Source organism: Tachysurus fulvidraco, chromosome 18 (assembly GCF_022655615.1).
Source record: "Tachysurus fulvidraco isolate hzauxx_2018 chromosome 18, HZAU_PFXX_2.0, whole genome shotgun sequence".
NCBI classification, from domain to species: Eukaryota; Metazoa; Chordata; class Actinopteri; order Siluriformes; family Bagridae; genus Tachysurus; species Tachysurus fulvidraco.
Window position 1 is genome coordinate 10,426,043 of NC_062535.1, and position 25,193 is coordinate 10,451,235.

A 25,193-nucleotide genomic window follows, 5' to 3' on the forward strand; every position below is an offset into this window, starting at 1 on the left:
AAAGTTTGTTCACTCTCTACACCGACCCTGACACGTGGCTCACGTGTTGTGCTGCTATATGCGTGCATCAGCCGGTGAAGGGCAGATGACTGCATTTTTATTGACCACCTACGTTATTGGTCCACTATGGTCATCTGGTCACAATTTGTGCAGATTCTGTTCTTCATCAGTCTCCATTTCTGAATGGATGTGTTATGGACTCATTTTAGAGCAGCAGTAACCTGTTATGCTATAAGATTCATCTACTATCCATATAATACCTGGTCAGATATAAGAATCTGTAGGAATAGTTTACCTAAGTATAAACAATGATATTTCTATAAGCGAAAAATACAATACATCATCCATACACTGTTCAATACATGGTTTATTGGCACTAAGCAAAATGTTGTGGCTGTTGAAAATGAATGATTCAATGGCAGTGTACCAAAGCGTACAAAGAAATTACACCGATTTACTCGTTTAATGCATTTGTATGTTTCAGGTTTTGTATGTAGTGTGTCATAAACTGAAAAAGAGACAAGAACTATCACTGAATATCAATTTCCTAGAAAAGTTCAATAAATCACACTCAGGAATCATTATTCAGCAGTTGATCCAGTATCTGCTGTACATACAATATATACTGTTTTATTGAGGTTTACTTTCCATTAATCAGTACACCCATATATTTAACCAGATTAAGAAGATATTTTTATATTGTTCAAAGGTCCGTAATTGATCTAACCGAATCAGACTAGATCATATGATATCAATGATTAACCGATTTATAATGAAGCACATAATTTAGATTCAGATAGCATATATTCAGTAATATATACAGAATTAATTTTTTTCTGAGCCACAGAAGGGAATTTCCATACATAATGTGATGTTTATACCTGTCCACCTTTTTAAGCTACTTTCAATTTCTATTTCTTCTCAAATTTGTTCACCAAGTCTGAGCCAGTTGTTGGAATATTCAAGAAAATCCTATGACATCCTGATCATTTTAACTGGTGTGTTATTGCAAACTGACCGTGTGCTAGAGCCTGAGCTGTCCTTTGGTTGTTTATATTGTGAGGCATTAAAATACAGTACATTTAATAAATATTCTGATAAAGCGTTTATGTGCCTTGGTGCTGTTTATCAGTGATGTTGAATGTTCAATGCTGATTTCAGATTGTTTTTTAAGTATTCTTTAAGGTGATTTGATAGCTCATACAGCAGCACCATGAGCACGATCACACATTATCATTCCGTCCATTACAAAAGTGGTAGTATAAAATATATTTTATAAACAAGACGTCGTAGCAAACATAGAATAGGTCTCTATGAGATCACCTCATAAGATAAACATAAAAACATTTGGTACTGACATTTAGAATGTAATTAACACAAAATATAAAACAATATAAAGTAAATATCACACTACAGTGGACTGAACGATGGTGGTAGATAATTCATGTCCATTTGCATCCTCCTCTAATCTGCACTACTGCTTCAGTCTCTTCACTTAGACCTCCTTGGTGCTCACTTTCATCTTCTCTACAGTTTCCTAGAAAGAGAAATTAATCAAAATTAATAAATATGGAGCCACACTTTGCTAGGCCATTAAAGAACGCATGGCTAGCCCGTTGGTACAGTTTGTCTGGCATAAATAATGTATTAATCCGTTCTAAATATGTTATAATATAATAAGCTATTATTTAAGTCATACGTAATGTGCAATGTTTCTAGTCACCTGATGTTTGTTGAGTTCAGCGACTCTGCGGATCCATTCTTCCTCTGTCATCTCTTTATCACCTCCATCCATTTCCTCCAAAGCAGGAAACTTCTCTGAACCTACAAACAAATCTCTTTTTATACTTCTTTAAAACTATACAATTTTATACAAAATAAGTGTCAGTTCTTGGAATCCGAACAAAGATTAAATAAATTAAATTAACACAATATAAGGATAATTTGATTTGATTTATTTGCCCAAGCTGTGTGTAGGGATTCACACAGAATGTTCATGTCCCCTGGCTTTCGTTTGCATTTGGGCCGATTTATTTTCACCTGTTTCACCGTGACATCAATAACACACCATTATTATTGATTAAAAAAGTGCACAGTAAATTCTGTAGTATTATAAAACAGGAAAGAGGTGAATTACTTTCTCAATCACTGATTTTTCAAAATGAGGTGAAGGTGAAACAAAAAGTAAAGAGGTGGGTTTGCTATGAGGATGTAAAGAAAGAGAGTTTCTTCTAGATAACCTCTGGTGGTTAGATCGAAACAGTCTCTGAAATAACTGTTCCCTGTGTTGTACTTGCACCCATCTGAGTTGTGCGATACTGAAGGCAGACAGATTTCACTAACCGTCACAGGTCACAGCAGTACAGACCCAGTTCCCACAGGCACAGACACAGCGGTTACACTCCACCTGCGTCTCGGCTCCATCCTCATACGTCTCATCCTCCAGTGCACACTCTGAATATGACCCAGAAGAAGAAACAAATAACAAGAAATGCATCAGTGGCTTCACTCAATTCAAAACGTTTGTGATCAGTTTTTGTGATCTACTTCTACACTGAATCTATGGTTCTAATAGAAAAGCATAATACCCCCCCCTAGTGGTACATTGTTTAAGTAACAATTCATCTCCCATTTTTGTAACATGTATATTTAATGTCTATAGCACCCAACCTGTATACCTTGTGTATCCATACCTGTATATCCATAGCATATTCATCTGTATATTATCCTGTTCATACTGTAAATACTGTACATTTTGCACTTGCTGCTTATTGCACTTCTGGTTCATTGTCTTGTTCTTGTACATGTGTACTGACAATAAAGTTGAATCTAATCTGTATTTAAGATATAGGCTTTAATTTCTCTATTTGGGCTCTTTAATCAGAATCGGATTTGTATCTTCTAATTTTAATCAAACTCTCTGGCTTCTGCTGTCAAATCTGTTTATAGTGGAATTGTTTATATTCCACTAGAGATAGAAGAGTGAGCGAGACCAACATCACAGAGAAGGACAAATAGACCAGTGTGTGTGTGTGTGTGTGTGTGTGTGTGTGTGTGTGTGTGTACACATTAAATTCGCATGATACACTGTGTACATATAGGATTAACATACAATGCTAATCTTTATACACTAGTAGGTAGCTTACTTTTCTCTGGAGGATTGAAGTCAGGCTTGAGGCAGTTGAGAAATTCATCAAAAGTCAATTTCCAGTCAGCATTCTCATCTGAGAGCTCAATCAGAGCATCCACACAGAGACTCCTAATAAAGACACAAGGTATACACAAGGTATACATAAATTTGTGTAAAAAAATAAAGCTAGAGTGTTTATAAACTCTGTTATCTTTGATATATCTCACAAGCAGTAAGACAGCACAGCCAACTGATAGCCAGCTAATTTAGTACTAGTAGAACTATAGCGTGTCTATTTCCTATTCTGTGAATTATTTCGGTGGACTTGAAGTGAATTAATATATAAATTTATTTATTTTTTATAAAAAGAAAAAAATAGAGAAGCAAAATTATTACCGATATTATTATTATATATATAAAGCAATAATAAATAATAAAGCATTTAAAAAAAGAATATCTTATTATTTGTACATTCTTCTTTCATATTACATAGTAAACTATTCACATTTACTCAGATAAAAATATTTTAATCAGATCTAAAAAGACCTGGTGTAAGTGTAGCTTTAAACACCAGTACATGTAACACTTGCTGTCCATAAACTAACCCTTATACATACTGGAGTTAATGGGTCTTAAATAAAAAAAAAACGCAACCTTGTGGATTAGGTAACAGTGAGTTGAACTTTTGACATTTTAACTCAAGTGCTGACTTGTACTCACTTATCTCTGGCTTTAGTTTTAGAGATAAAGGCTTTAACTTGGGCATTTACTGATTTTTGCTTGTTCTGACTGGTGTTTCTGCTGCTGAGGACCACATTCATAAACTGATCTGGACCGACGCTTACACTACCAATCAACCATTTGTTGCTGGTGTTAAGGTTATTCTTTATTATGACCAATTTTTTTAAGATCTTAAAATAATAAGGAAGACACAAAATATACTAAAGCTACTATACGAGATCAAACCGACACGAAATGATACTGACACGAATAAAACATTCAGTTTTAACACATTTATTTTGTATTGAAGGTAAAGTGAACCACTACAGTGCCAACATGTTGTATTTGTTTATTGTATGTGTTTAGAAGGTGCCATGTAACCAATCATTATCAACTGTGTAATAAATGTATTTATAGCCATGTTGTTAAAAAGGAAGTATTGATTGTGCATTAAATAAAACATTTGTTATCACTGAGGCCTACTTCCATCTGAAATGCAGGCGAATGTCACGCAATTTAATTGTACAGATGATAAAAACAATTATGATTCAATTGTGTATATTTTGTTTATTTCTGGTTATGCCACAACACGCAGCGAATCGTTACCACCTTCAGACTAGGCTGCATGCCTTGTGACTGACATGTGCCATAACATTTCCTTCTGATTAAATCTGTGACAGTTAGGTTCCCACTCTCAAACGTAATTTGATTTGACTTGAAGGAAAGAGTCTTTAATTGTAACTTTTTCTGAATAGACTGGAACTGAATTAAATGTGTGTATTAAATAATAGACCTTGGATGTTTCATGCTGTTTAATGTCTGAGACAATACAACTGAGACAATCAGTGTTGAGTGTGCATTTGTGTTCGTGTGTGTGTGTGTGTGTGTGTGTGTGTGTGTGTGTGTGTGTGTGTGTGTGTGAGAGAGAGAGAGTGTGAGTTTTACCTCAGCAGTCTGTTATTCTCCTTGTCTGTATATGAGGTGATGTTGATTGCTGTCTCATTGTGCTGAATAAACTTAAGGAACTCGCTGGAGTCCAGCTGAGCATCGCCATTATCATAGTTCTGCAGGGAGATGGTGCACATTCTTATTTTACGGTATATCATGCAGCTATAAAGCTCTTGTCTTCACTAACATGCTCAGGCGAGTGGTGTGTTTTAGCAGCAAAGGATTACTCCAGCGTTTTTCAGCATAATCTACTGCACCCAAAGTGTGTGTGCAATTGGCATCAATAATAATTTCCCAAAACTTAGTATTCGTAAGTTAATAATAAAAAGGCAACAGCTGGGAGGAGAATCAATCAACATTTACACAAATACACACAAATGAACTTTAGAGAGACCTTCATTAAGTAAAGTATGAGTTAAAGAGAATACTCTTTCTGTACAAGAACAAGTCCGTACAAAGTCTCTAAGTATGACATTACTTTAAGGACTAAATAAATGAATGGCTTCTGACCAATCAGAATCAATAAAATCACGTGTGAACAATTTTACCACAGTTTATTCAATTAAAGACAATCTTTATGATCCTGTCATCTAAACACTGACCTAACTACACTTCAACACTGACCTGACTAATCACTCCACAGCTCACACACTCACTGTGACTCAGCAATTTTTGCACTGCTTCATGATAACACAGAAAGCCTTCAGGTCACTAAACTGGATAAATGAATCCATTTAGCCTTCACCCATCACACACACACAGACACACAGACACACAGACACACACACACACACACACACACACACACACACACACACACACACACACACACACACACACACACAAACACACATATGTACTTATATTACTAAATGGCTTTTTTCCCAGTGAACCCAGTGCAAGAGCCAGGTAAACACATGGCTTTAAATGTTTCTCATTTAACCACAAGATAGAGTTTTTATAAAATACTATTTATGGAATCTGATCATTACAATGCAAGTAAAAAGTGTGCATACACACATGCACACACACACACACACACACAAACACCCACACACACACTCACTCACGCTCACACACATTCACACTCTCTCTCACACACACACACACACACACACACACACACACACACACAAACACCCACACACACACACTCACTCACGCTCACACACACTCACACTCTCTCTCTCACACACACACACACACACACACACACACACACACACACACACACGCACATACACACACACACACACACACTCACTCACACTCACACACACTCACACTCACACACACTCACACACACTCACACACAAACTCACTCACGCTCACACACACTCACGCACACACACACACTCACACACACACTCACTCATGCTCACACACTCTTACGCACACACACACAGACGCACTCACGCACACTCACGCACTCTCACAAACACACTCACAGACAAACTGAAACACACACACACACACACACACACACACACCTGGAAGTATTTGAGAAGAACATCACTAAAGTTGGAGCCTTTGCTAATCCAGCCATCAGGCACCACCTCGGTCTGCAGCCACTCCATCACACGGCTCCTCAGCTCATTACGATCAGTAAGGTAACACACAACTAACCAACAGGGAAAAAAATAAAAAATTACAAGACCTTTATGGGCTTTGTGGCTGGTCACAAATATCTATTTATCATGGACATAAATGTCTTATGGTGCTTAGTACAGATCAATAAATCTAATATGGTCCATTATTGTCCTTTAGAAGCCATAATTCTCATATACTTTTACATAACAATGGGTAAAACCTTTCAGGCAACAGTACATACTATCAAATACAAAAAATACCCCAGCTCCCAAGAAAGTCTTTTCAATAAACAGTAATTTAATATATGTAAATTACTAAAATCTCATGGAGTTGTATGGACCCATTAAGACAAGATATTTTTAGATATTTTAATTTCTATCTTTCTAGATGTTCAAGCTACAGGTTGGTGTGTTTACTCACTTGGGCTGGTAGTAACCTTGTTTGTGTTTTTCTCTAAAATAAAGAGTAGGGGAAAAAGAGAGAACTGAGTTCAAAGGTAACATTGTTGAGCAAACAAAATCAGCCTGTATTCTCTTTTAAATAAGATGTGAAATTTTTAGCAAGATTTTCAGGAAGCATTCAATTGAGTAAGAATTAAATTTCAATTGTTTCAAATTGTGAACAGACGAAAGAAGATCAGGAGCAATTTATGTACTGTACTGTAAGAATGTAGAAAATACACCATCTCTCTCTCTCTCTCTCTCTCTCTCTCTCTCTCTCTCTCTCTCTTACACACACACACACACACACACACACACACACATCTGTAATTCTATCTTATGTGTTACTGTAGATAGATAATGCTAAACACATTCCTAAACACACACCTTCACAGTGTCCATCATAAGCCACTTGTATCTTGAGACCGGTCAGACAGGCGTCACGGTGAAGCTCACAGTGGTTACGGTAGGTCTTGCCGTTACTGCCACATACTGACCGCTTATGGGGCTTACAGTGCTGAAAAAAGTCACACACACACACACACACACACACACACACACACACACACACACACACACACACACACACACACACACAGGTATTTTATTCTAAAGAACTGTCAGTATAAATCTTTGTATATGTGTTTAATACTGTCAAACATATCTGTTGTGTCCTCTGTGAGTGATGTGTAAGTGAGTGTGAAGTGTGGAGGTGTACGCAATCATGAAAACATTTTGCCGTCAGTACGGATAAAGTTTTACAGAGGTGAAAAGTCCCTAAGAGCTACAATAACTGTAGCATATAACATGGGTATGAAGTGTGTGCATGTTTATCAGGAGCAATGAGCCTTTTTTCTCATTTTGTCTGCCTATGTTTCGTGTGTGTGTGTGTGTGTGTGTGTGTGTGTGTGTGTGTGTGTGTGTGTCTGTGTCTGTGTCTGTGCATGTGTGTCTGCATGTGTGTGTATTAGGGAGGCTCACCTCAATACACAGGCAGGTAGGTTCTCCTTTCTCTGTCACAGCACATTCTCGTCCTGCTCCACAAAACACATTTGCACACACTTTACTCTTACTTTTCAGCTGCTGCAAAACACACACACACACACACACACACACACACACACACACACACACACACACACACACACACACACACACACACACACAAAACAAAAGTTAGCACACAAACATATTTCTACATAAAATATAAGGCATTTCAGAACATACAAATGTCTCAATATTCTAATTATAATACAATTGCATTGCTACCTCCTAGTGTTATTAAAATGTATTACACTTCTCTTACTCAGTTTTTTTTTTAAAGATCTCCTCATGGCATGTAATGCAAGCTTCAATCTCTCTCTCTCTCTCTCTCTCTCTCTCTCTCTCTCTCTCTCTCTCTCTCTCTCTCTCTCACACACACACACACACACACACACACACACACACACACACACACACACACACACACAGTCATTTTGATTATTATCAACAATCAACATACATCTGGTCAGTGTCAGTCAGGTATTTTTGATTTAATCATGCTTTAACGTGTACAAACACACACATACATACTGAAATGTGCTGTTCTTGCAGTGTTAAGTCTCACACTAAGCCCTGTTCTCTTTAACTCGGCTCCAGATGGGGCTTGGACCTGTTAACCTTTGCCCGTGAAGTTAAAGGGAGTCTGGAGCCTGGAGCTTATATAATAATAGCCCTGCACATGCCCTCACATACACACACACAGAGGTCAAAACGTCTGCAGAACAGATGGCACACACACCGTCAGCTGGTTTACTTTTTTTTTTCTTTCCTTTCAAGAACAAACACAGTCAGCTGGATGATATAGTGACACTTCAGTAAATTACATCACCATGTACCTGTGATATTGTAGGCATCATGTGCTTACAGTAGCTTGCACACACTTGGTCAAAGACCTCAAGATGGTCATAAAACACAGGCTGGTACGAATGTGCTCACTTAAAGGGGCTGACAGTGAAGATAGAGGCATACTGAGAGAGAAGACATGCACCTCTCACTGAGAAGAAGAAGAAAATAAAAAGCAAATGAAAACGTAATAATGCTGCATCTCGCCCACAGACAGAAGCAAAAACACCCACACCATGTGAACCATTTACTCTGGACCTGCTCCCAGACAGCATGAGTGTGGAATAAAGATGAATAAAAGCGAGGAAATGAGAGAGCAAATATTCTCCACTCCGGAGCAGACGTGAGGAATGTAGGAGCCTTTCCAAATCCTTTGCTCATATACAGTCTTGTCTGTAGCTTTGTCTAACTTAGCACTCACAGGATACCAGGTTGCTTAAGAATTAAGATTAAAAAAAAATGCTTAAGATGCACTTGGATGGATTTACCATTGTATTACAATGTGTTCGAATACTTATGGTGAAAATCCTAATTTTCCCAAGAAATGTAAAAGTTTATCTTGGGTATAAATTAAAATCCACCATTTTATTTATACAGAAAAAAATCTGAATAAATAGAAGAAAAAAATAATAAATACATAAATAAACATTATATTTTCTTTTGAATGCACAAATATATAGTTTTCTTATGCTTTGTATAGTAATTTACAAACAACAAACAAAGCAGAAGACATCTCTATAGCAAACTCAATAATCTGAGGTCTCAGTTTTTCGTTTGTGTGCGGAAAGTGTGAAATTGTTTTCCTCTATCAACAACAGTGCTACTCTCAGAAGACGATTCATCACTAGGTGTAAAGGTTTAGCCACAACCAAACACAAAACATTGAGTTAAACCACTAAGTAACAATAGTGTTGCATATCTGTAAAGCTGGGTCTAAAATGGTCTCTGATATCATCAGGATTTTAACAAGACACAACCTGCAGTTCTTTAAAAGACCGTAATTACAGTGATGTTCCTCCAAGCCTGAGGTCACCTTCAATTCTTTCTAACTTTCTTTAGTGAACAAGTGTTTTTCTAGTGAAGAATGTGAGTACAAAGCATTCCAGTTGAGGTGAAGGAAACACTTCATGAGAAAGTGTGAATATTCCTTTCAGTACAACAAAATAGTTTGAAGACAGATGAGCTCAAGTAGCCTTGACTCAAGATTTGGCTTTATCTCTGCTGGTCACCACAGTCCCTCACAGTGCCTCACAGTCTGTCATAGTCCATCACTGTCCATCACAGTCCCTCACAGTCCAATAGAGTCTCTCACAGTCCCTTACAGTCCATCACAGTTCCTCATAGACCATCACAGTCCATGACAGACCCTCCCAGTCCCTAACATTTCACCACAGTCCCTTACAGTCCATCACAGACCCTCACAGTCCATTAGAGTCCATCACAGACCCTCACAGTCCATTAGAGTCCCTCACAGACCCTCACAGTCCATTAGAGTCCCTCACAGTTCCTCACAGTCCCTTACAGTCCATCACAGACCGTCACAGTCCCTTACAGTCCATTACAGTCCCTCACAGTTCCTCATAGACCATCACAGTCCATCACAGACCCTCACAGTCCATTAGAGTCCCTCACAGTCCATCACAGACCCTAACAGTCCATAACCGTCAGTCCATCACAGTCCATTTCTAGGCAGTTGAAAGTAAACCAATTGACCCGCTGGAATTCTGATATAACTAATTAAATAGTTACAAATATCAAGAGTAAATTATTGGGCTTGCAAAGTACATTATGCTGCAAACATTTATACACAACCTTCTATTTTGCTGTTAAAAAAAATAGAAATATTACTATATAAGTCAAAAATATGCCACAGTGATTAATTGGTACTTTTCTGGTTATTTTTCATAATTTTCTGTTGAAAATTGTTTAGAACATTTTTTCATTCTTCTTTGTCTTGTTTAATCTTTAATCTTGGTTTTGTATAGTTTTGAAGCATGTTAATGGTCTTACTCAAGTGGACTAAACTAAAAAAGAAGGTCTACAAAGAGAACGTAATCAGCCACATCATAGATCATTGATTTAGTAGCAAGGGGTTACAAAGGTCACAACGTAGAAACAAAGGAACGCAAACCAAACTAATCCAACTAACTCTAATAATAAGTCATTGTTGTACATAGTGTAAATAAATGAACACACACTGGGGTTTAAAAGGCTGCATCTGGTGACCACAAAAGAATGTTTTCACAGTTTTGTCAGTCCTGTCAGCATAGAGTAGTAGACACCCACAAACACACACACACACACACACACACACACACACACACACACACACACACACACACACACACACACACACACACACACACACAGCGCCAACAGACAGTGAGCTGTGACCCATAATGAAAGAGCAGACGGTGCATTCCACACATTCCAAGCCAGGTCTGATAAGTGTAAAGGGGTAAAAGACCCTAGGATCATCACAACACACACTGACACACAACCCACACACAACTTTGCCAGAACGTTTATACTCTAACCAAGAAACAGTATGTGATTTTAGATTTGTTAAATTTGAACAGGTGTGTGATTGTCCATTAGTCATTGGCAATAAACTACTGCAGATGGTAGATGGGGATTTCCAGCTACCCCCTCACACACACACTCACACACACACACACACACACACACACGTAGGGTGAGTTCACACACAGGCCCCATGACCTGGGGTGTGACCAACTTGTACTAGGACAGCTGGCGTTAGGCTAAAGGGGATAAAGAGGGTAGAACAGATTGTATCCCAGCTAGGAGTGTGATTGTGCTGTACACAAAAGGAACAGATGATTCTGTTGATGTTCTGAGGAGCCATTTTGATATGACATCATGTGCTGAACTTTCTATGTACGAATTCCAAATTGAGGGGGGGGGGGGGGATTTCTTTGTTTTTTCCTAGGCTACATTCAAACTTTCTTAAGCTTTGAAAGCAGCATGATTTTGGGTTGCACTGTAGCTCCAGTTCACTTTACAGAACAGACCATCTCTGCTACACAAATCTCCCAAACCCATCCTTCTACTACTCTCATTTCTTATTTCTTATTTCTTATAGTGAAGAATCAACCAAAACAACCGGTTGCACACAGGTCTCATGTTCATTTTTATTTTGCTCGTTCCTCGTTCATTTTTGTAAGGAAGCTGGTTCTTGGATCACGTTCAGTCTCTGCTTCTGGTTGTTCTGTGACCAGCTTTAAGGTTGAGATAACCTGGTCAGTATAAAGGGGTAGAAGGAACCCAGAAATCAAGACTCCTCCATGTTGCAAGCTTGGCTACAAGCACATGTTTCTAATTAGTCTCCCACAAAGATGTGTGAGGAGACCAGCATCCAACTCAACCCCACATACACGACTTGAGACAATAGGATGACATATTGTTAAACAGTTTGTGTGTGGTTTACAGTCACTGTAACACAGATGAGATCATTTTTCTTACAAAAAATCTACAAAAAAAAACCTGCATCAAATCTAGTGCCTAGTCTTTTATTCTGAGTCTCATGCAGCAAGACAAATCCAACATTTTTCAGCACAATAGACACATGCATATTCAACTATCCTCAGAAACACAATAGAACAAAGAGTGTATGCCTCGGACAAGAACTCTTTATTGCTTCATTTCGCTTTTCAGATTGTGTGAACTGAACCTTTTTTACAGAAGGATCTTATAATAATTATCATTATTATTAATGCCCTTGCTATGGAGCATAATCAGCTCATCTCACTGGATTGTTCTCTATTCACTATTCAGCACTGAGGACAAGAGGAAGAATAGACAGTGAATAGACAATGATACGGAAATGAGTCAGTGGTACAATCATGACAAGAAATGGTGTCAGTAAGGTGTCAAGTCTTCAGTCAAAATGCAATACTGGGACTTTTTTTTTTTGAGTAAAAACAAAAGTGTCTCAAAAGATTCTTGCAATGTCACACTATCTGTTGAGGAGACAGTTTCCCCCCGTGTTTAATTCCCTTCCTTCTTCTCACTCTGTAGGTTTGCTGTGCTAGGCTTGGAGATTTTTGAGCTAATAGCTGACAGATGTTCTACAGTAAAATAAAAAAAAATATTCCAAATCATGGTGGTTTTTTCTTCAGTGTTTCTCTTAACCCCATAATACCGCCGCATGCTGGGACGATACAGTGAGATGTACTTTGATAAAAAAAAAAAATCAAACACCTCAGTCAAACATTCCAAACCGAATCCGCTAACAAGACCACATTAAATTACAGGCACATGGCATACACACGCTCTGAATGATCCAACATTCTTTAGCCCTGCTAGCAATTATCATGCAGAGTCATGCTGGCAGTCGGTTTTCCCTTCTACCTTTCTGTCTCCTTCTCTTGCACACTCAATGTGAATTCTCTGTAATCTTACTATAATGCTGTCTATCTAAGAAAGGCTTTAGAACATAAGGGGGAAAAGAGAGAGAGAGAGAGAGAGAGAGAGAGAGAGAGAGAGAGAGAGAGAGAGAGAGAGAGAGAGAGAGATAGAGAGAAAGAAAGATTATAATTCAGTATACCACTGCTGTGTCATGACATGCTTGGTAAGTAATGCTATAAGCAGGCAGAGACTAGCACATGGCAGCTCTGGTGTTTATATAGAAGCAACATGCTAACACTTAGACCGCAGGAACTTGCCGATGATTAAAATATTTAATTGGATAAATTATGTTGTGTTTTTTAGCAGTTTACAGTCAGATGTAATGTGGAATGTCCGTAGGATAAATTAAAGGACTGACAAACATGCTTCATATAAAAAACATTAATATTCTTAGTTTATGTGGAGAATAAGTCATAAAAGTCACTGTGCATAAGAATTTACTATAGAAACAACCAGGTATTAAAACAAGCGCATTAAGATGAATATAACATTCATATTACAGACAGAGCTACTGTACCATATATATAAAAAACAATGCACACCTTCTTAGCAATCATTCTCAAGAATTTAATGTCATGCAGGAGTTCATTCTGATCTTGTCTGTGTTTGTTATATTAAATATCAGTTCTAGAAATAGCTCTTTATATTGAGTTGTCAGTCAGTCTGTGCTTTGGCATGGCAACATGCTATGCCCTATCTAGCTGTAGCTTCTTCTTCTCTTCAAATCTATTTTTGTGGTCAAAGTAAACAAACAACAAAAGTATTTGGGCATGAAAAGCCAGCTACTAAATATTAATTTCTTTTTTTTTATAGAACTGATGTATAAAAGTTTAAATTTAGTATTCACAGTCAATATATAAACTCAACCTCACTGCTAGTTCTCTTGGCTAGAAAATACTATATCTTTTTAAGGGCAACGCACTCGTTATAAACGGCCCCTGAGAGTCCGGCACTTCCCGCTTCATGAATTTTACATCAGTTTTTGTTTTTGAGAACGCTATATCATATATCGCTGTATCATGCTTTTAATAATTCAGAAACCTGCTGACATTTTCAGTACTCATCATCCCTGAGGTTGGGACAGAAGTTTGGGGTGTCAATCAAGGAAGCAGTAGTTTCTGACAGCTCTAACTCTAAATCCTGTAAGGATAAATGATCCTGCTTGTCCAGATAAAGCTGAACGATGAGTAAAATACAATAGTAATACTGAAGACACAGAGACAAGAAAATGTCTATGATGAACACTGATGTCTGTGGATGTCTGAGGATGTCTATGATGTTACATAAGCAAACCACTGTTTATATCAGTGATATGAAGACACAGTATATCACTAAAATGTTTGAAAGCTAGCGCAGGAGCGAGTGAGATAACACTGCAATGTTTTTGGAAAACTTATCCTTGATCAGATGTTAGATCAGATTCATCATTAAGTGTTTAAAAAAAAAAGATTTGTTCCATTAATTGGAACTATTAATGCCTCTCAGGCACTCAAGCACAATTCATATGGCTTAAGCTCTACATGGTAAAAGCTTGAGCAAGGTGTGTGTGCGTGTGTGTGTGTGCGTGTGTGTGCGTGTGTGAGCGTGTGTGTGCGTGCGTGTGTGTGTGTGTGTGTGTGTGTGTGTGTGTGTGTGTGTGTGTGTGTTTAAAGGCCTCTTGGCACGCACATGAAAAGACAAGCACATCTGCTGCATTCAGGCCAGTTTGTCAACACCTGAATGCCAAAAAATGCCAGCTGACTGACTCACCAGCAGCTGTTCAAGTGGCAGAGACACAAACACATCATTAGTTGCCACAGTGTGTCTGCCGAGTGTATGTTCAAAGACAACAGCATACTCCAGTATTTGGAAAAGCTTCAGTGTGTTAGAACGTCTCTGTACCACCCAGGTGATAATGGTTTTAATTGCCAGTAGAAGAATATCTCAGTGCCAGGATAAACACCAGCTGTATACATCTGTCTTACAGCATCCTGGGTTACTGCTTGGCTTTTACACTTATCTGTTTGTGCGAGATCATTTACAGTCAAGCTGAGTGACCGTGAGGCCACACAACATGTTCATTAACTAAATAAACATCTTCAACTTGGCTGCCAAGCTACAGAGTGATAAAAAAACAGTGGTGAGAAAAGACCACCTACAAGTGTGAAAAGCAATCTGCACTAAAGTTTATTCAAATCATTTTAGCCAAATTTTCTCAGTGTACTCAGTCAACCAAGGCTGGTTTAGTATCCAAGATCTTTCTTTGTTGAATTAAACTAAATCTCTAACATAATTGCCTTTAAGATACTTAAAGGATGCTAAGATACTAAGATACAGTACAAAATATACTAAAATCTGGAATGCAGCTATTATAAATCACCTGATTAAATTTATACAGAATCATTTTTCATGTCATCATGGAAATATAAGTTACATTTAAAATGTGCCTTTTAAATGTATTTAACTGTATAGTGACAAATAATGATAGAAAATGTTATGACATGCAAATGCACAATAAGTGCCAGTCGATCGTTTTTCATAACAAGCATTCGTATTTAAATGACAGAATTGTATATAAAATAAAATTTTAACAAAAATACATTTTTGTACTTAATTCATTTTTATTCTGTGCAATTTTGTTCTTAATATTCACCATATAATGTATAAAAATGCTGTTCAAAGACAATGTGATCACAAATGGACTATTTTCCTATACCTGCATGTCTAAAATTCCTCTTAAACCACAGAAATTTGGTAAGGATTAAAACATTTTAATTAAAGTGCATTACATCATTTTTCATTGCAACCTTTACGTTATGGAATGTTTGTGAAATGGTTTAGTTCCTGTTATTACTTTATAATCACAATAATGAATTTTTATAAGAAAACGATTCGACACTGATGTAAATTTCCGACCTTCCAATAGGAAAACCTTCCATAGGAAAATCAAAACACAAGATAATAACCTACAGATGACAAATGAAATATACTGAAATTGCATTGAAATTGCTGTTATTTAGATCCTACTCTTTTTCCATATTTTCTAGACTGTTAGATTTATATAAGAAAAATACTTTTTACATTTTTTTTACTAGTATATTTTATTACATTAAGTAAAATTAAAGTAACAGGCGGTTATATGTTACTATTCTTATTTTATCCTCAATCTTTAGTAATTACTAACAATGTTATATTTTACTCATAAACCTATTTTTAATATATTTTAAACAGTATTTTACCTGAAAAAAAAAAAGTTCAGTACCAACATTAGTGTTATATGCAAAATGTAGGTCCAGATAAAATAAAGAGCTACTTAATTACTTTGTTTGTCTGACTGTAGTCTGGAAATCATGATAAACACCATTTTTCTGACAAAATTTACCCCAAAAATAACTAAATGAAGGCTTACCTCTGTGTGACAGACAGCCACAGCGAGCAAAAAGAACAAAGATGCGTTTCTCAACATCTGTAAAAGAAAAAGTCTTTACAACTCAACAAAACCTTTAAACATTAACTTACTAAAATTTAGCATGGAAATGAATGAACTTACTTCAGTCAGACTTGCAGCTCTCTGTGTAAACGGGTGCGTTTTATAAGCTTTTGTATCTCCGACCGTCAGCTGTTACACCACGAGCTGAAGAAAAGCTCGAGACAACATGGGCTGTGTCCCAAACAGCAAACAAGTCCACTACATAGTGTGGGAAAATAGTACCCTAGTATAATAAGTAAGCCGCATTTGGGCGGCTAATTATCTCCTTCTGACTTGATTTTATTGTAGATATTACAACAACAAAAAAACAACTAAAAATAAATATTCATTTACACATTACATTTAGCCTTTTTAAAGCAGGCTGAAAACAACGTTGCTTAGAAATAGTGTGCATTTTAAAAGATAATTTCATGTTGACATTTTAAATTACAATAAAATAGACTTAGGCTGCTAACAGAGTACCTCCACAAATATGAGTTAAAGTTAATTGACCCTGTAGTCTAACAACTGTTCAAAATAAACCATTTAAAACAATAAACAAACAAACAAACAAACAAACAAACAAATAAATAAATAAATAAATAAATAAATAAATAAATAAATGAATGAATGAATGAATGAATGAATGAATGAATGAATGAATGAATAAACATGTATTAAGAAGTTTGGGAAGTTTGGAAACCTCACTTTCCAAACTTACACTTAAGTGACACTTATTGCTAGATTACCCTAAATTTCTATGAAGTAAAATAACCGATTAGATACTGAGTTGCTAGTTTAGTTTATCTTAAAAAAAATGTTAAGATATGCTTAATAAAAATAGTTGTCCCTAATGTGCACTTCTATATATGGTTAACATATTGTATAATAATATAACATATACATATATACATATGATTGTATGTATTATAAGCTGACCCCATCCTGTTCTACAGAGGGACCATTGAGAGCATTCTGAGAAGCTGCATCACTGTCAGGTTTGGGAACTATACCATCTCAGATCGCAAGATAGTGAGAACAGCTGAGAAGACCATTGGAGTCTCTCTTCCCTCTATCATGGACACTTACGCCACACGCTGCATCCGCAAAGCTAACAGCGTTGTGGATGACCCCACAAACCCCTCACACACTCTTCACCCTGCTGCCGTCTGGGAAAAGGTACCAAAGCATTCGGGCCCTCACAACCAGACTGTGTAACAGTTTCTTTCCACAAGCCATCAGACTCCTTAATAACTGAACTGAACTGTACTGAGCACAACATACACACATCATCATCTGTATGGACTGCACAGACCTACACCACATACACACACTTCTAATATACATCTATCAACTTGTTTACATGCTACTCACATTCATCAAACTGTTTACATGCTTACATTCATCAAACTGTTTACATGCTTACTGTTTACAAACTGTTTACATGCTGTTTTGCTGTTTTTTACTTTTTTTTTGCTCTTTGCACACACTGTCTAACATTTCAGTCATTTTGCTCATGCTGTACAATATTTCAGTTGTTGCTGTTTTTGCACAATCTTATACACTATCTCAGGGACCTGGTGCCAAGAAACTGTGTTCATTCTAGTATTACTGCACGCAATATTGTCTGAAATTACAGCATTTACATACAATATTGACACTGGTCAGTCAGCGCTGTTTTTTGTTTTTTTACTGTCTTTTGTGTACTGTCTTTTTTGTATTTTGTGTATTGTCTTGTGTTGTCTTGTCTGTCTTGTCCTGCACTGTCTTGTCTGTCTTGTCTTGCACTGTTTGATCCAGGTTGCACAGTTGCACTTTATGTGGCTAGGACTACTTACTAAGTCCTTAGCCCTGTCTTTGTTTTAAGTAGCACCATGATCCTGGAGAAACGTTGTCTCATTTCACTGTGTACTGCAACAGCTATATATGGTTGAAATGACAATAAAAGCTTCTTGACTTGACTTGACTTGAAAAAGCTAAAAGGCTGACATAGTTGGTGCTTTAGGTGTCGGTGACGTACTGCTGATAAGTTCACAATAGAAACAGTTTGTTAATTACGTAGCTATGTATCGTCACATAGTCTAATTAATTAAGTTAGCATGCAAAGTAAGTTTAGCTAGCTTTATCTACATTTACAACTAAAATCATTAAAACGGGAAGATGAGTAAAATATCTGACCAGGAAAATCTGTTTTGAGGCTGTTTTTGGTTTGTAGTTATGTAGTTATGGGTTAATCTGGTTGGTTTATGATGCTTTTTATCATCTCCTATGTCATCTCCTCATTTATTTATTTATTTATTTATTTATTTATTTATTTATTTATTTATTTATTTATTTATTTATTTATTTATTTATTTTACTAAAATAACCCATATCTGTGGCCAGCTATATTTTAAGCCAGCTACTGGGTTAATTCCTGTGTGAGTAATTTTGTTGCTTATCATCAGAAAGCAGCCTGCAGGAAAAACATGTTTTAATGAAAGTGAAGTGTAAATATGTAAATGAATGTTGTAGCATATATTGTGCAGCATGTACATATATTACCTATTAATACCTATAAACAGTGTACTGTTTATTAGTCTGCTTATTAGCCCAGAAATTCAACCGCAACCTCTATTGACTAAAGATAAAATAACCCCTAGTAGATTAAGAAAAATATTTTCTATAAGACTTTATAGTGATTTATGTCTGTAAAATGTATGTCATTTTATTGCAATTACAGATACAACAGATATATGCAGGGTTCCCATGCGTCCTGAAAAAACTGGAAATCCTGGAAAATTAATGACCAATGTTTCTGTCCTGGAAAACACATGGAAAATGAGAGAAAACATAAATTGTCCTGGAAAAAATCTTGTTGTACTGGAAAATCATTATTTTTAAATCTTCTTGATCATTTAAAGAACAGTTTACAACCGGTCGGTTTCAGGTGCTAGGAATGGTTTAAGTGTGCGAATGTTTTCAGGAAATGGTGACGGGTAAACAGGTTATATTAACATTGTTAATCTGAATATCATGTGCAAGGGGCACAGCAAACTAAAGCATGCATGACGGCATTGGCCTGAGAAAGGAAAGGGAATTAATGTGTGTGGTCTTTTTATTTTATAAATGTAAATTTATATAAATATAAATTTCATTCACATGACAAATTGTCTTTAAGTAATCCATCCACACAGTCCCCAAACCTGTTTTGTGAGCGATATAAGAAGCCATTAGTGCGACTGACGTATTCCTGTGGGCGGAGTTTAGTCAAACATGTTTTGACGTCATTCACAGGGAAACATGTTTTTGACGTCATTCAGGAAGTAGAGGGTTGTAGTCCTAACCTAAAATGGGATCAGGAAGAACGTGACCTTTAAAGCATCTTTCTCTTTTCTCTTACTATTCTAAATTGTATTCATTTTAAAACATTAAACTCTTCTGCATTATTTATAAAATTGTTATATACTGTTTGTTGATTTTTTATTAATGCACTAGATTATTACTACTATTACCTAGTGATTTTTAGTTTCATTTTTTAAAATAGTTTGTTAATATAATAACATGATTAACATAATTTATTATTGAATGTGTGCTTTCCAAAAAAGAAAAGACAATGAAGCACAATGAATGGTAACAAAAAAAAAGATGAAAATAAAAAATAAAGCTACTAGAACATGTAAAGGCTCTTCCTACCCTTCACTGAATCTGTAATACATCTGAACTTACAGAAATAGACAAGACAAATGTCAGGGAGGCAGTGCAAGTGTAAGAAGGCATGGAAAGAAGATACCCAGTTCAGGGACTGGCTAGGAGAAATATCAGGAGATGCGCAAAGGGCATATTGCAGGTTTTGCAGGAAATCCTTTGATGTCGGTAACATGGGTCTCTCCGCACTCGAGTCATGAACGAGGACAAGGCCATGTAAAAATTGTTCCACAAATGAAAAAGGAGACAAAAATTACATATTTTCTCAGGGAAATGACTTCTGAAGACAGAGGACAGGAAATTTGTAGACAATCTAGCAAAGACCTACAAGCAACCACTGTACTGTAGATGTTGAAAGTGGCAATCAGGAAAGCACAGCTTTTCAAGTATCCAATACAAATGAAGAGACAACATGCTCAGGCCCACAAAGCAACTCAACACTGTCAAAGGTCTTTTCCAGCCAAGCTGTGCTTGAAGCCGAGATTCGTTGTGTAATCAAAATGTCAGGTCACACTACTCATTCAGCTCCAGCTCTGACGTGTCAGTCATTTTTAATAAAATGTTCACAGACTGTGATTATTGCCAAACGGTTTTCATGTGGTGCAACAAAATCTGCTTAACTCTTGTTTGTGCCCATATTTCAAAGAGAAGTTAATCAAAGATGTCAGGAAGGCAAAATGCTCTGTAGTGTCATTTGATGAATGCTTGAATAAAGTGACAGATGGAGCAGATGGATATAATTGTCCGTTACTTGTGTGATCGTGAAGAGAAAGTAGCTGTGCGCTATTTTGATTCAGAGTTTATGGGACATACTCAGGCAGAAAACCTTTTGGAGAAAATTAAGAAAGAGCAATTAAAATTTGGCCCGCAGTGCAGCCATAGGAAACTTCCGAAAAGTAAAGTTCCATCATCAGCATCATACTGCACAGTAAAGGAGGCTACTGCAGACCTTCTTTTTGTAGGTAAGCTCCATTTTTTTGCACTTGTTGCTAGACAGCTGAAGACATTTTTGGAAAAATTCCAGACAGATGCTCCAACCTTTTTTAGCAAAGGAGCTCCAGTCAACCACGAGAGGCTTGCCATCAAGCTATATCAAAAGGGAATAACTGGAGAAGTTAAAAACACCTCTCCAACTGCTAAAACTAGATCACTGGATTTGGTACGAAGCAAGCTTTAGAAAAGGCATCTGAAAACCTCCAGGACCATCCTCTAAAAATTCAGCAATTTAAGAAAGAATGTATCTTCTTCCTTTCCATGACTTGCAAGAAAATGATGGAGAGAAGTCCTTTAATGTTCCCAGTTGTGCGGCACCTGAGCTCCCTTGACCCTGTGGCCATGGTTGCAAACATAGAAAGTTCAAGAGAAATGTTTCAGAAACTCTTACAAAATTTGCTTAATGCTGGTTGGTACACTGCACCTCAGTGTGATGAGATTCTTGCACAGTACAAAACATTTTCAATAGACATCAACACACACCATAAAGCAGGATTACTTATTTTGCTTACACTTCCAGGCTGGACAAGTTTCTTGGGAATCTTATCAGTGGCAGACCAGAATATACAGGATTGTGGGACCTGATTAAACATCATCTGCTTACACTATCTCATGGACAAGGGGCAGTGGAACGAGGAAACTCTATCAACAAATATATGCTTGTTGAAAACCTTAAAGAGAGGTCTCTGGTAGCACTGCGCATGGTCTAGGATCAGATGGCTGAACACCCAAAGGATGAAGTCCTGCCAAGAGATCTCATAAGGAGCGAGGGTGAGATATGTACAGTACTTGGAGGATGAAAAGAAAAAGAAAGTCAAAACTGCCAATGAGAGGAAAAGAAAAGACCTGCAGCAAAGAAAAGGGAAATGTCAATGCAAAAAGACAAAAAATAATGCATAGCATAGAAACCATGCAAAAAGAGGCAGATGAAATGGCAATCAGGGCAGAGAGAAAACATGACTTTACCTTACTGTCAAAATCAAATGCCTATCGAAAAAGTGTCACAGAGAAAAGTGAGGAGTTAGCAACTTCAACTTTATTCATTTATATAGCACATTTAACTGATATGATTTGGATATGTACGTAAATACAATAGAAACAACAGTGAAACATAGCATGCATAGTGTGTTAGTCTTCTATATAGTGGTCAGGTGTCCATTTTATATAGACCGAATTTATTTTCTCTCTATAATTCTGCCTTCTGTCGATTGTCTCTTCTTTTTTTGCAGAATCGTTAATTAAAAATGATAGAATAACATTATATATATAACAGCATATAATAGTATGTAACTGTAGTGATAATTAACAAGGTAATATACTGTAATGTACTTGATGTACTGTGCAATAAACTAAACTCTTGTTTAGGCTACATGAGAGTATTTAGTTGAAAATCTGACTATATATTTAAAGGATAAACTTTATTTAAATTTAAGGTCATCAAATTACTGTAAAAATGATGTCTCGGTTTAGCGTATTAACCCCTGGGTTTAGAAAACTAGGTTTATATGTAGATTATTGATGAGCAAGCTAGAGTCGACAATGGCAACCAAAAGCTTCATTAAAGGTGATAACAAAGACATTTTGAGAATAACCAGACTTGTAATCTCCAGCTAATATAGTTCTAGACCTACATTAAGATCTCCAGATTCAGCAATGGAAATTTTCAATTTTTATAATAATAGAAAAAAATTATAATAATAGAAAATAGATTAATGTAAAAAAAATTGCAAATGTTAATGCAAAAAGACAAAATATAATGCATAGCGTAGAAACCATGCAAAAAGAGGCAGATGAAATGGCAATCAGGGCAGAGAGAAAACATGACTTTACCTTACTGTCAAAATCAAATGCCTATAGAAAAAGTGTCACAGAGAAAAGTGAGGAGTTAGCAACTTCAACTTCAACTTCAACTTCAACTTTATTCATTTATATAGCACATTTAACTGATATGATTTGGATATGTACGTAAATGCAATAGAAACAACAGTGAAACATAGCATGCATAGTGTGTTAGTCTTCTATGTAGTAGTCAGGTGTCCATTTTATATAGACCGAATTTATTTTCTCTCTATAACTCTGCCTTCTGTTGATTGTCTCTTCTTTTTTTGCAGAATCGTTAATTAAAAATGATAGAATAACATTATAGATATAACAGCATATAATAGTATGTAACTGTAGTGATAATTAACAAGGTAATATACGGTAATGTACTAGATGTAATGTGCAATAAACTAAACTCTTGTTTAGGCTACATGAGAGTACTGTATTTAGTTGAAAATCTGGCTATATATTTAAAGGATAAACTTTATTTAATTTTAGGGTCATCAAATTACTGTAAAAATGATGTCTCGGTTTAGTGTATTAACCCCTGGGTTTAGAAAACTAGGTTTATATGTAGATTATTGATGAGCAAGCTAGAGTCGACAATGGCAACCAAAAGCTTCATTAAAGGTGATAACAAAGACATTTTGAGAATAACCAGATTTATAATCTCCAGCTAATATATTTCTAGACCTACATTAAGATCTCCAGATTCAGCAATGGAAAATTTCAATTTTTATAATAATAGAAAAAATTTATAATAATAGAAAATAGATGAATGTAAAAAAAAATGCAAATAGTTGTTTTTAGTTAAGGGGAAAAAATAGCAAAATCTATTCATTACAAATACAATTCTGTCCAAAGTTAGTACAACAAAGTAAAAATAACACATTATTGCCTACCTTTAATGTCGCCTACATTTAAATCACCATCCAGAAAAAAAAAGAACAGAATAAAAATTTCAGTTTTGAAATTAACTGAATTGAGAACATCAATATCAGTCCACTGTAATCTGTTGGCTCATAATTCTAGGAAAAACTGCCACATGAACAATTGCACATCTGAATTTATCTGAAAAATTAGGGAAAAAATCTAATTAAAAAAAATTTTTTTTTTATAATATTTGCCAGGCCTTACCGTTACCTGACTGCAATGAATGCAGTCTACATTAAGATCTCCAGATCCAGCAATGGAAATTTTCAATTTTTATAATAATAGAAAAAAATTATAATAATAGAAAATAGATTAATGTAAAAAAAAATGCAATTGTCAATGCAAAAAGACAAAAAATAATGCATAGCATAGAAACCATGCAAAAAGAGGCAGATGAAATGGCAATCAGGGCAGAGAGAAAACATGACTTTACCTTACTGTCAAAATCAAATGCCTATCGAAAAAGTGTCACAGAGAAAAGTGAGGAGTTAGCCACTTCAACTTTATTCATATATATAGCACATTTTACTCCAATTTCAATTGCCCAAAGTGCTGCACAATATTACAAAAAGCATAAAGCAATACATATCAGACCGATTATAACAAAGAAAAATAAAACAGATAAAAAATAAAATACATAAAAGGGAAACAGATAAAAGATAAAATGAAATAAAATATACAAAAGGATCAAGAAACTATCTCTAAACAAGGTCTATTCTCAATGAACTAAATTAAAAAGATAGGTTTTTAACTGATATGATTTGGATATGTACATAAATGCAATAGAAACAACAGTGAAACATAGCATGCATAGTATGTTAGTCTTCTATGTAGTAGTCAGGTGACCATTTTATATAGACCGAATTTATTTTCTCTCTATAACTCTGCCTTCTGTTGATTGTCTCTTCTTTTTTTGCAGAATCCTTAAAAATGATAGAATAATAGTATGTAACTTTAGTGATAATTAACAAGGTAATGTACAGTACGGTAATGTACTAGATGTACTGTGCAATAAACTAAACTCTTGTTTAGGCTACATGAGAGTATTTAGTTGAAAATCTGGCTATATATTTAAAGGATAAACTTTATTCTTACTGTAAAAATGTACGTCTCGGTTTAGTGTATTAACCCCTGGGTTTAGAAAACTAGGTTTATATGTAGATTATTG

At 36.0% G+C, this 25,193-nt stretch overlaps 1 protein-coding gene across 2 annotated transcripts; it reads right to left on the minus strand.

Moving 5' to 3' along the window:
* Positions 1-349: 349 nt before the first annotated feature.
* On the minus strand, positions 350-17,749 carry fstl1a (follistatin-like 1a). 2 transcript variants are annotated; one of them, XM_027156608.2, is made up of 11 exons: positions 16,673-17,749; positions 16,532-16,588; positions 7,810-7,908; positions 7,216-7,345; positions 6,809-6,841; positions 6,289-6,419; positions 4,796-4,914; positions 3,147-3,259; positions 2,344-2,454; positions 1,724-1,824; positions 350-1,537 (listed from the first exon to the last, which is right to left on the minus strand). In XM_027156608.2, exons 2-11 carry the CDS (start codon positions 16,586-16,588, stop codon positions 1,496-1,498), a joined length of 936 nt encoding a protein of 311 aa, XP_027012409.2. In that variant the 5' UTR covers positions 16,673-17,749; the 3' UTR covers positions 350-1,495. The 2 variants fall into 2 exon arrangements, with proteins under 2 accessions (XP_027012409.2, XP_027012408.2); XM_027156607.2 differs by having other exon boundaries at positions 7,810-7,911; positions 16,673-17,748.
* Between the last annotated feature and the right edge of the window lie 7,444 nt (positions 17,750-25,193).